This window comes from Fusarium vanettenii (genome assembly GCF_000151355.1).
Source record: "Fusarium vanettenii 77-13-4 chromosome 5 genomic scaffold NECHAsca_12_chr5_2_0, whole genome shotgun sequence".
Classification (NCBI taxonomy): Eukaryota; Fungi; Ascomycota; class Sordariomycetes; order Hypocreales; family Nectriaceae; genus Fusarium; species Fusarium vanettenii.
Window position 1 is genome coordinate 134,676 of NW_003315872.1, and position 14,782 is coordinate 149,457.

Here is a 14,782-nt window from a genome sequence, read left to right on the forward strand (position 1 = left end):
GTTTGACATGGCACTGGCGTGATGGGCGTCGGCCTCTGTTGTTCCGAATCGCCAGCTCATCGGTATAACCTCCACCGTCGCAAAGTCTGCACTGGATGTTGAGCTACCCAAGATAATTCGGCAACGAACTTGTGAGCTAGACGCTTGGAAGATGTTATTTGCTCTCTGGAGTTGTGAGCATATAGAAAATTCACGTGGCAGGCTTTGTCTTCCAAACGCGAACCGAGGCGTTCGATATGAATGGTTTGTTACGAACCCCAGGACTAGGGCCTCAATTCAATTCTAAAACTTTGCCGACATATTGAAAGTGGAATAATAACATCATTCATCCCCGTACGCTTGATCATCCGTTCGTGCTTTCATTTAAGAATTTTCTCATCATGTAACGCTTGGCCTCGTAAATCGTTTAACCTCGTTCCGCCACCGCCTAGCGCATGCTCCATGGTCTCCGTGCCTGATTTTAACTCCATGAGCCACATGACGTATGCTTCGTTCTTCGTTTAAGGCTCGTTTTATAGTCTAAACCGCTTTTACCCCTTTTGGGTCCCGCTGAGCCAAGCTTTGAGACTCGACAGCGGCCTGATTATGCCGAGTCTGAAATCATCGCCAAGATTCTTCCACCACGGTATTTAAGTGTAATATATCCTATATCTCCAGACTGGTTAGATCCAGCCTTGATCAGCCACCAATTGCGCTCATTTTCCACACTTGCAAAGCAGCAACACTTGTCTCTCCCTTTCCAGCTCTCTTTCTTCATTCCTTTGCGTTCCTTTCTTTCTCATACGTATATCCATCTGAAACCCTCTTCTTATTCGTTCTGCCAAAATCCCGTTTTCTATATCCTGGCCGCAATGTTGCTACTGACGGCAACTTTTGCATTGCTTCAGGCACACTCTGTGCTGGCTGGAGTAGTTGCTAAGGGAAGGACAAATCAAGATGCAGTCGTTTATGCAGCCAAAGGAACGGTATCTCTCTCGTCGGATGGCACAGATCCTGACATTCTAATCATTGATTATGGTCAGAATGTTGAAGGACATCCCACCTTTGAGGTTGTGTCCACATCCGGGGATACTTCCGGTTTCGAGCTCACTTTCGCCGAGTCCAAGTATGCCTTTAGCAACTACATGGTGCGTTCTGGCTATATGGAGTGGCAAATCTAGCGTACTGACACTGTATTTAGAGTGACGGGCCTCTTCCTCTCGCTGCTGCCATGGACAACTATCGTGTGAACCAATACAACATCTCCAGGCCTGGAGTTGTTACCAATCGCTTCATCCAAGGAGCTTTTCGCTATCAAAAGCTCAATCTTTCTACGACTGGTGAACTGCGCCTCAGGAAGGTTGGTGTGAAGCAGACCGTTCATACTACACCCCTCACTGAGCTCCCTGGAGCTTTCGAATGTTCGGACAGCGACTTGACTAGAATTTGGTATACCGGTGCTAGGACGGCGCAACTCACGGAAATTCCCAAGGGCACAATTCCTGACTTTTGGCAAATTACCGATCAAGGTGCTTTTGTCGAGAGTGCGGCGCCACAAGCTCTTGGTAGCCCTGAGGCTGCCCAGCTCCTCAGCTATGAGATTGACTTTGAAGTCAAGCCCGTCACTGGAGAATTCATCTTCTCGGTGTTGTCAGACACTCTGAATGAAGCCATCATCGTCTCTTGCAACGTGGTTACTGGCGTGGTCTCGGCAACATATGCTCCTCACTTTGGCTCAATACCTTCTACTGCCAGCGCTCAGGTCGGCAAGTGGCTGTCCGTCCATGCCCGGGTCAACATGGGGGAGGTCTCGGTATCCATCAACAATGAAACGGTTTTGGAGTTCAGTCAGACGACCAAATTCGCTGGTTCTTTCGGCCTCGGTGCCCCATTCGGCCACTCAGCCTACTACCGGAACCTGAAAGCTGCCACGCTCGATGGAGTAAAGGTCTACTCATCTACTTTGAAGGACCCTGGCTTTCTCGCCGACTTCTTCATGGGAACTAATCCTGCCGATACGATTGTGGATGGCTCTCGGCGTGACAGAATTGCCTACACGGGAGACCTCGATGTCGCACTCGCTTCAAGCTTTGTGAGCACTTACGGCACTTCTTTCATCGAAGGCTCCCTTGAGCTACTTGGTTCTTACCAAGCAACCCCAGGGTTCTTTATCCCAACCGCCAAGATCCAGCAGGAACCACTGAAGGACATTTTGGACGTCAATGTCACAGGCCTTATCGGCTACTCTTTCAATTTCCTCAACGCTTTGGCTCAAAACTATGAAGTCCAAGGCGACCTTGCATTTGCCAAGAAATGGGCTCCTCGTATTGTGTTGATGCTGGATTGGGCGCATTCCAAGTTGGAGAATGGTCTTTTCACTCTCGCCGACGCTTCATTGACGGGAGATTGGAACTATTATGATCCTCCTCAGACGGGTGCAAGCTCCAAGTTCAACTCTCTCTATGCCTACACCTTGCAGCAGACTCAGACTTTGCTTATGGATGCTGGCGTTGATGTCTCTGTATACCAGAGTCGCCTCGAGAGCCTTGGCGATGCTATTCATTCTCATCTCTGGAATGAAACCCTTGCGGCTTATGTCCTAACCAATGAGATCCCAACTGGATTTGCCCAAGACGCCAACGCAATCGCCATATTATCCGGTATCCCGCAGAGTCATGGCGTTTCAGCCAAGTCACTACTGTCAACTCTTGAGAGCCAACTCCAACTTCCTGCAGGCCCGTTGGCCTTCAGCAACTCTACGGTTGAGGCTGGATTCGCGCAAAAGATCAGCCCTTACGCCTCAGCCTATCATCTTCGTGCCGCTTTCGAGTCCAACGATACCGATACTACCAAGCTCCTCTTGAAGACGCTTTGGGCTCCCATGGCAGACTCTGCACATGCCAACTACACCAACTGTTTCTGGGAGACCCTGGATCCTGATGGTACCCCGGGCTTGGGATTGGTGACCTCTCTTTGCCACGGATGGGGCGCAGGCCCAACTGCCGAGCTGAGCCGCCATGTTCTCGGCGTGCAGCCTGTTAAACCTGGTTACCGGGAGTGGAAGGTTGAGCCCATGACTTTGGATCTCAGCTGGGCCAAGGGTCGTGTCCCAACCGCGCATGGACCCATTCAGGTTCAGTGGAAGTTTGTGTCTGGCCTTTTGCAGATGAAAGTTCGTGGGCCTAGCGGTGGTAACACCCGCGGAACTGTCCATCTTCCTAAGCCCTTGCCCACACCTCTTGACAAGACTGTTCTTAAAGCGAATGGAAAGGTTGTGAGTGGCACAACTTTCACAGTTCTTGCCGGCCAAGAAATCACCATTAAGCAAGTCAAGAAATAATCCTTGTCTTTTGCGGGGCAGACGTAGAGTAGAGTTGTGGCGGTCGTGAAGGTTCCCGATGGATAGGGTGGTCGTGCTGGATTACATTGGCAGAGACGATGCTGGCGTTGTCTTGTTTCACGTCTAGCGATTCATTTCCAAGGTATCAAGAGTACCTAACTACGTTGCATTCAGGGCTCAGGTAGTTGGTATATTCGAAAGTGCAAACGAGTCTTATTATTGTCCCCAACGCCGAGTTTCGATAGACCATCACCCACAACAGCAAATGATACAGTTATTAGTACATGGTTCCATTCAAACGCAATACTGTAAAACATTGTAGCCTACCTAGAATGAGTTCAGTTGACCACTTGTAATATTCGGCCTAGTCTATGTCCAAGTCATGAACTTCGATCTCTTGCTACGTCAGCTCACTCAAGCAGAAAGAATGCAGAGGCTTAATATCTATGTAGGCTAAACTAAGAGCGTTCGGTGTTCCAAGGGTATTGTTTCCACCTATTCAGCCCAAATCATTTTTGAGGCATCATCCTAGTCATGCAGTGTTAGGGCTTACTTATACCTTGATTATCATAATAGCTAGGTAAGTTATTTCAGAGTGAGGGAGCAGCGCTTTGGAAATGGACGGCGATATTACCTAGGACACTCTGTCATACCATAAACACCACCCAGTTGACCCCGCACGGGCAGTGAGATCGACACTCGCGATTCTGAAATAGCGCTTCCCGAGTCAGTCCGGTAATATATCCCCTAGCTCTTGACAGACACGTTTGTTCGCAACTTCGCCATGGCTTTATATGAGCCTCTAGATGCCACTAGAGACGAAATTCGAGTCATCTCCGTCTCCGGCACACCAAAAGGCTCAGAAGCCCTCCTCCAATGCACCATGGACACAGTGTCTTTAAGCGACAGGATAATAAGAGATCAAGACTCTCGATATCGGTCAGACGATGAGTCAAGGCCGTCTACCCCTGCATATGCTGGCTCGGCCGAATCAAGCCAATCAGAAACAAAAGGGCCGGTGCCGGGTATTGACACTCAGCCTCGGTTCTTGTGGGGAGAGTACGAAACACTCAGTTACGCCTGGGGATCTCCATCAGAGCCTTCGCACGATATCTTAGTAAATGGCCAGCGGTATCTCGTTCGTCAGAATCTTTATCATGTTCTCTCTCAATTTGCAATCTCCTCCAGATACGCTTCTGGTGTGAGACTGTGGGTGGATGCCATCTGTATCAACCAGGACGATGGCCTCGAGAGGGCTACGCAGGTCAAGCGAATGAAGCAAATCTACAGCACCGCCATGCGAACTATTGTCTGGCTAGGAAAAGACCTTGGGCCTTCCTACTCGGCTGTCATTGACACTGCTGCTTATGTTGACCAGCTAAGCAGGATCCTGACGCGCACAGCCGAGTTCAGCCCAGATTTGTCTTTTGACCATTAGAGCACAGACTATGAGTCAGGCGAGGGCAAGGAGTCTACAGCCAGTTCTACGGATGAAGCTATGGCTAGATCTGAATCGAGTGAGGATGAGTGCTTGACATCGGCTGGACATGAAGAGACGTCCGAGTCTGGATCGAGTGAGGATGGATGGTCAACGTCAAGTTCCGAAGACGAAGAGACAAAACGCCAGCGAGAGCTTGTCGCACAGGATGAGGAGCGCCTCCTTGAGCAGCTCGGTCTATCAGGAGGGTTAGATGATGTCACTCTACCTATAGCCAGCTCTACACACCGAAACAATATCCGCTTGGCGCTCATCCTCCAGCCAATAATCGACAACGAGTACTGGAGGAGAGTATGGATTACCCAAGAGCTCTCCGTCAGTGTTGGAGGGTCTTTGATTCTCATCGGCAGCTCTGCTCTCGCGCTCGATGAATTGCTCGAGGTGGCGGACCATCTCTTGAAATCCATCGTGAGCATGACATACATGATTCCCCAACTGTACGCTTCGCAGTCCCTCCACCTCAACACATTCAACTTTGTTTCTTTGATACGTTCCATCAACGGCATCGCCGCGGAACAAGAGGGCTGGCACTGGATGCTCCAGGGTCTCATATCTAAATCGACCCTTGCAGCGGATAAATTCTACGGAACCGTTGGCCTTTTGAAAAGCTACGAGCTTTCTGAGATAATTATCGACTACAACCGGCCCGTTTCCCACGTTTCAATGGATGCGACGCGCGCAATCATGAAGGAGACAAAGTGTCTATGTCAATTCGTCATCTTCTCTTCTATACATAATCCGAGTCTCCCCTCCTGGGCCTTGGACCTCTCTCAGGAATATGATAAATTCACGAGTCTGGACATTCAGTTCCATCTGGTTTTCGAGGGGACCGAGCTCGAGATTGGATCATCTCTTCTAGATCGACCACACCAGACTTTCTCAGGTCGAGTGATCGATGACCAAACGCTGATCATCAGAGGTTCTATCCTTGACGAGGTCGACGGCATGGGTTCTTACTTCGAAGACCTACTCCCACCGATTCCGCCAAGGCGGAGTCGAAAGCCGATTGCGCCGATCTCGAATCCCACGACCGAAACGCATGCCTACGAAGACGTAATGGGGATGCTCAAGACTCTCGATAAAACCCTACTATCCGTTCGCCCTAAACCGATTAAGAGTGTGTTTCATATGCCCATGCTGGCAGTGACAGAGAACGAGCCGTACAAGCCAGCTTCGTACCCAGAGGGCATGTCGCACCACACAGCGTCCAAGCTGCTCGTGCTGAAGTATTTCTGCGAGAGGAACGCCGGCTTTGATCTCTGGGGTGTAAAGTTTGGCTCACTGTTCCCCGGCCTCAAGGAGGGGAGAACCAGAGTCTTTGCGTCCCAGAAGCTGGCCTATCAAGCTCTCAGTAGCCTCCAGCCGTCATTCCGCGAGGCGTGCAATCACTGGGACGGCTGGCTTTTATCACGACGCAGACTTGTATCGACTATCGAGGGGCGTTTTGGCATGGCTACTCTTTTCGCGGCGAGGGGCGACAAGATATGTGCTGTTGAGGGTTGTCAAAGCTTGGTCGTGTTGCGACCAGTGGGCGAGTACTTTGAATACGTAGGGCTTTTGCGAATTTATGATCTCGACGAGGAAGTTGAGCGACACCGAGAAAGAGGATTTGATAGGGAATTGATGTTGAGATAGAATACGCCTGTGTTTTGGGGCCCTTCTTTTCATAGCCGGCCATCTTCACTAGGTACCCAATGTAATAGACCTCGTCCAATTGATCCATTATTATTGCTAGGTACCTAGGTATGATCACTAATAGGCACTGTGACTCCGCCCGAAAAGTGGGGCAACCCCGTTCCGAAATCCAACCCCATCTCTCCCGAGCCGCATAGTTTATTCCAACCATCTGTCCTTCATCACCCCCCACCACGCAGCATGCCTCGGGCTTGTGATCCGTGCTCGGTCAGAAAGATCAAATGCAACGGCAAATCGCCATGCGACGGCTGCCTCGCGGCAGACCTGCCGTGCTCACACGCACGGAAACGCAAGAAACCGGGGCCGAAGGGACCGAGGAAGCGAATCAAGGAGGTCATCCAGCAGATGCAGACAGCTGAAGCTTCAAGTGAGGTGGAACCTACAGAGCAATGCGACCCCGAACCAGACACATGCGCCGTTGGGCCAAGTCCGACAACGTCTGATCCCCCACACAGCTTCTGCGACAACAGCGCCGTCATCAGCGGCCGGATACCGCTGTCAACATTCAATTACTACTTGGACATATTTCGGAGCCATCTCCATGTAGTATGGCCCGTGGTAGACTGCGACTCGATGAAATCCCGTCTCCTAGACACCAACGACCAAGTCGTCTACGCACTCGCCGCGGCGATTTGCAGCGCCACGATAGCCCAACTTCATCTTACCGTCAATGGGAGTCTGCATTCTCACCATCAGATGGCTCTTGAAGCCGAAAGCGCAAGATTTTTACTCGACTATTCGTCGCACGAGACTATTGACGCCTTGCTTACATCCTTCTTCTTGCACGTGTTTTATTCCAATACCGGCAAGATGACCAAGTCTACGCTTCTACTACGTGAGGCAATCGCCTACTCTCACATCTTGGGTCTTCACCAAGACATATTTTACACCAATTTAGACCCGTATACGACACAGTACCATCTTCGTATTGCGTGGATTTTATTCATCACTGACAGGGCCCATTCCCTGCAGCACGACCTACCACCCACCTTCAAGCTCAGCCCGACACTACCTGAGCTCCAACCACAACAAGGTGACGGTCTCAGCGCAGCATTTTGCAGTTTATGCCGACTGTTCCAGTCTTTTCAAGAAGCCTGTCCTCCAGATATTCGATCCACAGGAGGGCGCCACTTGCTTGGAAACATAAGCACTCAACTGCGCCGAGCACACCCGTTCCCGCTCTGTGAGAATGAAGTGCAACGCGCCGACCTCGTGGTCACCGATTCTTGGTTACGCGTCGTCTTGTGGAAAGTGGCGATCCCATACGTTGACTCTACGACGGATCCCAACGATCGAGGTCTTAGTGTGTCATTCCCAATGTCTGTGGCGAAGGATCTCCTCTCCAAACTCGCCACCTTGTCGTCCTGCGCCCTCGAGGCACATGGCCCGGGAATGGTAAGCTGTGCCCGTCGTGTCTCCGGGTTTCAGGCTAATTTCAAAAACTACAGGTGTCCAAACTGTTCGAGGTCGCGAGTTCCGTCGCCGACGTCATTCTTTGCGCGCCCGACCTAGCAGACGTCGGGTCAGTCCAAGTCGGACCTCGGGAAGTCCTATACGCGCTGGGCAGTTTGATCAGCTCATTACGTACAACTGGTCATCCTGAGTTGATCACCCTGCTTCGAGAGAAGATGATGGCGTGTGCTCTAGATCAAGCAGGGCCGACAACGTTAATGCAGATCACGGATATTTCGGACGAGGATGCACAGAATCTTGTCGTTCCACATCGAGGGGATAACCGATAGTTTTATTCTACGCTTTGGTCTATCTATTCCGCCTTGACTGAAACAACAAAAGCTTCGAATGGGCGAAGAGCCAACTTGTCCCGTGTGACATCCACCTCTGGATAGTTGGACAGCAAGACCTCGGCAGACGACAGGTTCACAGACGCAGGCACAGCCCAGGTGACAGGAGTCTCCCTGAAGTTACACACAACCATCGCCTTCTGGTCGCCCCTCGATCGGGAGTAGGCAAAGACGTCTTCGTGTTGTGGATCGAGGAGTTCGAAATCGCCGTACACGAAGATGTCACGCAGTTCTTTGCGCAGAGCCAGAGTCGATCGCCAGTATTCAAAGACGCTGCCCGCTGCGGAAACCTGGGCTGCGGCGTTGCAGGTCTTGTAATCGTCGTTGACCCTGATCCAGGGGGTGCCTGTCGAGAAGCCGGCATTTGGGCTCGAATCCCACTGTCAAAATATTAGCGGCGCTCCAGATACTTGGCATCCATGGATATCTGGATACTCACCTGGACAGGGAGTCTGGCATGATCACGAGACTTGAGCTGGTATTCCTTCCGGGCAATATCCAAAGCTGCGGAATCCGGTCCAACCGTCTCTTTGAGCCTATATCTACCCGTTAGCTGCGGACCTGAAAACAAACTCTCAACAAATCTTACTCTTCCCAGTGATTCAAGGTCTCAAGGTCCCGATACTCAGAGATATCCCACGACTCAGGCATGTTAGCCATACCCAGCTCCTGACCCTGATAGACAAAGACGGTCCCGCTCTGGAAGCAGAGGAACGTGGCAAACATCTTGGCAGCAAGGGTTCGAAACTCGGGTTTGTCAGATGCCCAGCGAGAGATTGTCCTCGCTTGGTCGTGGTTCTCCAGGTACAACGCGTTCCAGCCGCGGTTCTTGTACATAAAGGTCTGCCACTTGTCGACGATGGACTTGAGATCTGCCATGGCCCACTTTCTGGGGGAGAATTTGCCTTGGTCGCCGTGGTCCATATCCACGCTGCAAGAGTCAACTCACTGAAGGGTCCATGCTCATGGTGGGTGGCACTTACATCTCAAAGTTGAAAATCATGTTCAACTCTCCTCGGCTCTCTCCAACGCTCTTGATAACCTCCTTGGGATCTTGAACTGAGGGCATCTCTCCAACTGAAAAAGCATTGTACTCCTTCAGGATCTTCCCAATGTCTTGTAGATATTCGTGGAGTCTCGGACCGCAGGCAAAGTGCTCGACACCGCTCTGGTACTTGGCCGAGGGGATCGTCACCTCTGCGTCTGGAAGTCCGGGGGTCTTGCTGATGAAGTTGATGACGTCCATCCTATCCAAGGTTAGCCATATGCAATGTTTTCACACCGACAACATACCGGAATCCATCGACACCCTTGTCTAGCCAAAACCGAATAATGTCGTGAACGGCATTGCGGACAGGGGGGTGTTCCCAGTTGAGATCAGGCTGTTCCTTGGCAAACAGATGGAGATAATATTCGTCGGTTGCGTCATCGTATTCCCAGGCGCTACCTCCAAAGAATGAACCCCAGTTGTTAGGAGGTTGTCTCTTGCCGTCTTTGTCGTATCTAGGCTTGCGCCAGATGTACCAGTCACGGTAGTTGTTGTCTCGAGATGATTTTGATTCTTGGAACCACTTGTGCTGTTTTCGATTCTATTAGTGCATTGAATCAGGGTGGTCTCAAGCTTCGTACCTGATCTGATGTGTGGTTAACGACAAGGTCCATGAGGAACTTCATCCCCCTATCATGGAGACCCTCAATCAACCTCTCCACATCCCCTAAGGTTCCATACTGTGGATCAATATCACAATAGTCGGCGACATCGTAACCCATGTCAACCTTGGGAGATGGGTAGATGGGGCACACCCAGACGATGTCGACACCGAGTTGCTTGAGGTAGTCAAGCTTCTCAATCACACCGGGGATATCGCCGACGCCATCTCCATTGGAATCTTTGAAAGAAGAAGGGTAAATTTGGTAGACTGAGGCTTCCTTCCACCAGGCCTCGGAAACGGGGCTGGCGTTTGGTACTGATGTGGCGGAGGGCATTGTGTTGAGATGTTGCGTGTGGGATTACCTGGAGAGGCCAAAGAGAGGGGAAATGGAGGGACTCTTTTATCCCCGTGAGAGCAATAAATGGAGCACGTCCCATAATGTCACCTCATCAACCTAACATCATTCTTCGTCTAAGCCAAGAAGCAATTACTAGTGACTCCAACCTCAAAAACCTCCCGATAATCCCCCCGGTAATCCTCCCGAGAATCTTTCCGAGAATCTTTACACCAATCATCTCTCATCCCCTCAACCGAACCCGCCCCCCTGACCCTTAGCTCAGAACTTTCTTCCACTTCTGTGGGGATTCTGGGGATCCAGACGGTTCGCACATGATCTCCATGGGGTGACAATCTCCTGGTCGGCGCTGAGGATTTTTGCCCCAGACTAGGTCCCCGGATTCGGGACTCCCCGTTTTCTGGGTTAGCTTGTTGAAAGTTGTAACTAGAGAAAAACTTGACGGTGAAGCGTGATTCTCTAGCCGGAGAGAAATGCATATAAGGGCACGGCGATGCCCTCCAGTTGACGATTCTTCTGACTCAACAGCCACAAACACCTTCATACATCTACAGGTTCAACTCGTCTCTTCTTACATATCCTCTCTTCGCCATCATGGGCAAAAAGGAGTCTCTCGCCCTCAAGTCGGGCAACGAGGTTTACAAATCGTACCGCAACAATACTGACCAGAAATGGATTCGTGACCCTGGGCTGAGGAAGCTCAACATGGGCCTTGCCTTCATGTTCTCGTCGGCCGCAGCAAACGGTATGCATACACTCTTTCCTTCCATTCACTATGTCTCATCAACGAGTTCCACAACAAGACTTGGTCTTGTCCCTCTCGATTCATCCCGCAACTACCAACTTGAACTCTTACTGGATGCTCTACAAACTGATCAGCTAATTCATGACAGGATTTGACGGAAGTCTCATGAATGGCCTTTTGATCATTCCGCAATGTAAGTTTCGCCTTGTAATATGTTGCAAGTGTTCTGACAGAGCTTGTAGGGAGCGACGACATCGGAGACGTCAGCCCCAGCATCCTCGGCCTCATCATCGCCGGAATCAGTCTCGGTGGACTTCCCACCTTTATCCCAGCCGCATATGTTAGCGACTGGATGGGCCGTCGATTCACCATCGCTCTGGGCTCATCCATCATGGTTGCAGCTGCCATCATCCAGGCTGTAACCAACGGACCATGGGCATTCCTCGGTACCAAGATCATGCTCGGAGTTGGTCTTGGTTTTGCTCAAACTTCTGCTCCACCTCTGACCACCGAGATTGCTCACCCGAGACATCGCGCCAACGTTACGAACCTCTTCCAGGCCATTTGGTTCTGGGGTGCCATTCTTTCCGCCGTTGTCACCATGGGAACACTCCACATGAGTGGAAGCTGGAGTTGGAGACTCCCTGTTCTCTTCCAGGCTTTCTTCCCTGCCCTTCAACTGTGTGGTCTCTTCTTCGTCCCCGAGTCCCCGAGATGGCTCATCTCCAAGGGCCGACGCGATGAGGCGTTCCACATCTTGGCCAGGTACCATGCCAACGGTGATACCTCAGACGAGCTTGTCAACTTTGAGTTCAACGAGATATGCACTGCCATTGAACAAGAGCGCGAGATAGAGAAGCCCGGCATCATGTCCTTCTTCAAGACAAAGGGTAACCGTCATCGGCTGCTGATTTGCGTCTTGGTTGGATTCATGATCCAGTGGGCTGGCAACGGTGAGAAATAATTGGAACATCAGCTATAGGGTTCATCTACTAACTCTTCTTAGGCATCGTGTCTTATTATCTCGCCCCCATCTTGGAGAGCGTCGGCGTCACCGACTCACTCTCTCAGGCCGGAATCAACCTCGGCCTTCAAGTCTGGAACGCCATCCTCGCCGCACTAGGTGCAATGGCTTGTGAGCGATACGGCCGACGACCTCTATGGCTTCTGTCTGCCAGTGGCATGCTCTGCTCCTTCATCGTCATCACAGCCCTGTCGGCTGTCTTTGCCGATCACGGAAGCAAGGCTGCTGGTAATGCCGTCGTGCCTTTCCTGTTCATCTTCTTCGGCTTCTACGTCATTGCCTTTACTCCGCTATCGATTGCCTACCCAGTCGAGATTCTGCCTTTCGACCTCCGATCAAAGGGCTTGAGCATCAACCTAAGCGTCGTCTTCGGAGCTGGCTTCTTCAACCGTAAGTTAATCCACCTCCCCTCCTCAAGCCTGATCTGACGCCGCTGCAGAGTACGTGAACCCGATTGCTCTCGACGCGATCCAGTGGAAGTTCTACTTTGTCTACATCGGAACTCTGACTGCGATGTTGCCGACTATCTGGTTCCTCTTCCCTGAAACAAAGGGAAGAACTTTGGAAGAGATTGCTGTTGTCTTTGATGGTCCCGGTGTCAATCACTTGGATGTTAGCGATAGGGTGTTTGCTGGTGGCAAGTCTGTTGATGCACAGAGCATCGCCCCAAAGGCAGAACATATCTAAAGAGCGGTTCTGAACAGCCCAAGGAGAGGTCAACCTCTCTCTGAAAGTATCCAAGCAAGGGGCACGCATTGGCTAGCACTCAGATTGTTAATATTCGAAAGTATGAGTAAGACATGAACACATGAAAGAGCACTTCTTCCAGTCCTCCGCCGCCCATGATATTACATCACCTTCATCTCGACACACTTTGCCTCCTCAAACATCTTCCCATCCATAATTCCATGCACATATGCCTCTCCTACAAGTTTATACAGCCCTTCCTCATCTCTCCTCAGTAGCAAAGGCACTCTCCCACCCTTCACGAGGACAATCTTGTCTCCCACCTCAGCCTCTCCCGGGAGCAGAGCTAAAAACCCATTCTCGCCACGACCCAGTCGTCTTTCGTACACGTGCTCCAGCAAGCTAGCAAACTCGCTGTAGTCCCGCCACGTGCGCATCACGTAACCTAGGAAGGCTAGAGGACGGAACAGACTGTCCACGCGCCATTGATACAAGTGGAAAACGGGTCGTAGACTGGATCGCCACGAGTAAAAGAGCTGGGACGTCGCGTGGCGGCCACCAGAGGCAAAGGTGCCCACACAGAGCGTCTGCCAGTAGACAGCGAGCGGATCGTAACCATCCTCAAACTCTGGATTGGTGGACGATGTGTCTTGGCTGCTCTTTGACGATACTGGAGACTCCTGCGCAAATGCCTCCCAGTCCCAAAAGGTGGCCAAGTGCGGGACAACCGACGACAGCTCCCAATAGATTGCCATGACGAGCATAAATAGCTGGCCCAGAGAGGCCAAGCGCGCCATGAGCGTATCTCCCGCCTTTATTGGCTTAAATCCACTGCCATCTCGCTGGAGGCGATGCAGGACGGACGAGAGATGCGTGATTGTCATTACTTCGTGGCCCTCGAGCATGAGGTGGCGGTTGTCGTCAATGAAACGGGGCGTCGCCTTTGTACCGCAGGAGGCGTGAGTCTGACGCAATTTTCCTCGAGCGTCATGCATAATAGGGCGAGGGCCGCTTGGTGCACTCCAGTCGGGCACCCAAGAAGGAAGCTCCAGGTTGGTAGTTGGAGTGCATGCTCCGAGAACATTGAGGTCGCCTGATTGCAGTAATAGCTTCCGGGCAGCATGACAGTATACCTGGCTAGTCGACAGTCTGTAGTCAGCCTCGATGGCAAAAGAGCTAGCGGATTTGTCTGCATCCGCGTCTATAAGCCCTAGTAGAGCGTAGACCTTGTCCCTAGGATCCGAGGCTTGTCGAAAACGGCATTGAATGAGTAGTTCCATCAAAGTCTGCTCAGGTGTCGTAATCGATGGTCCCTGCCTCTGTTCCCACAAAGCGTATGTCGACAGATATGGTATTACGATCGGATCGACAATTATCCCAAGCGTCACCGGGTTCCAGATACCAAGAGTAAGGCCATAGTTGATACCAGCCGAGAAGCGGTTCCAATCCATGGTCAATGTGCCAGCCATGACTACAGCCTGTGATGCGAGGAGGATTTCCTGAACGGTCCAGGCACGGAACCACCACTCGGCACAGGCAAGATGGAGGATGCTAAAGTCGTCTCTAAACCGGTGGAAGAGCGGGCTCTCTGTGGGCTTCCGGTCCAACAGCACCAGGGGCAGGTTATAAGGGTCGATGTCCATAGAAGGGTGCTTCCGAGAAATGGCCTCAGCCGCAAGCTCGTCCACCATGGTAAATGCCTTTGCCGTGTACGCAGGACGACTCTCTCCCAGCCACACGATAGTGCGAGCAGCGTTTCTATAGATGTCTGCCATGATGGAAACCTGATGGTTTCTCTCCAGAACGCTGTTTTGGTCGATGCAGACGGCGTCGACCCAAATCGTGCATGGCTGGTCTGGCTTCCGAATGTTGAGCAAGGCAGTCCGGAGATTTGTAGTGATCATGAGGGTGCGTTCATTTATTTGTATAGGCGTCAGGTTGGTTTTGTCGCCCCATACATAGCTCAATGCGTCGTATTCTTGGAGCCGGCTATCCAACGAGTATT

The 14,782-nt window shown here is 51.4% G+C and overlaps 5 protein-coding genes across 5 annotated transcripts; 3 read left to right on the plus strand and 2 right to left on the minus strand.

Annotated features, from left to right (window-relative positions):
* Positions 1 to 851: 851 nt before the first annotated feature.
* NECHADRAFT_106099 (uncharacterized protein) lies at positions 852 to 3,319 on the plus strand (the record flags this gene model as incomplete). The annotated part of the gene is made up of 2 exons (XM_003047859.1): positions 852 to 1,127; positions 1,181 to 3,319. 2 exons carry the CDS (start codon positions 852 to 854, stop codon positions 3,317 to 3,319), a joined length of 2,415 nt encoding a protein of 804 aa, XP_003047905.1.
* A 3,373-nt stretch (positions 3,320 to 6,692) lies between these two features.
* Positions 6,693 to 8,254, plus strand: NECHADRAFT_93202 (uncharacterized protein; the record flags this gene model as incomplete). The annotated part of the gene is made up of 2 exons (XM_003047860.1): positions 6,693 to 7,907; positions 7,961 to 8,254. The coding sequence occupies 2 exons, from the start codon at positions 6,693 to 6,695 to the stop codon at positions 8,252 to 8,254; spliced, it is 1,509 nt and encodes a 502-aa protein (XP_003047906.1).
* A 23-nt stretch (positions 8,255 to 8,277) lies between these two features.
* NECHADRAFT_40401 (uncharacterized protein) lies at positions 8,278 to 10,300 on the minus strand (the record flags this gene model as incomplete). The annotated part of the gene is made up of 6 exons (XM_003048040.1): positions 8,278 to 8,694; positions 8,754 to 8,850; positions 8,904 to 9,245; positions 9,298 to 9,537; positions 9,608 to 9,891; positions 9,944 to 10,300. The coding sequence occupies 6 exons, from the start codon at positions 10,298 to 10,300 to the stop codon at positions 8,278 to 8,280; spliced, it is 1,737 nt and encodes a 578-aa protein (XP_003048086.1).
* Positions 10,301 to 10,915: 615 nt separating this feature from the next.
* On the plus strand, positions 10,916 to 12,777 carry NECHADRAFT_39978 (uncharacterized protein; the record flags this gene model as incomplete). The annotated part of the gene is made up of 5 exons (XM_003047861.1): positions 10,916 to 11,066; positions 11,215 to 11,287; positions 11,370 to 12,019; positions 12,073 to 12,480; positions 12,530 to 12,777. The coding sequence occupies 5 exons, from the start codon at positions 10,916 to 10,918 to the stop codon at positions 12,775 to 12,777; spliced, it is 1,530 nt and encodes a 509-aa protein (XP_003047907.1).
* A 172-nt stretch (positions 12,778 to 12,949) lies between these two features.
* Positions 12,950 to 14,681, minus strand: NECHADRAFT_79878 (uncharacterized protein; the record flags this gene model as incomplete). Its single annotated transcript, XM_003048041.1, has 2 exons — positions 12,950 to 12,980; positions 13,030 to 14,681. 2 exons carry the CDS (start codon positions 14,679 to 14,681, stop codon positions 12,950 to 12,952), a joined length of 1,683 nt encoding a protein of 560 aa, XP_003048087.1.
* Between the last annotated feature and the right edge of the window lie 101 nt (positions 14,682 to 14,782).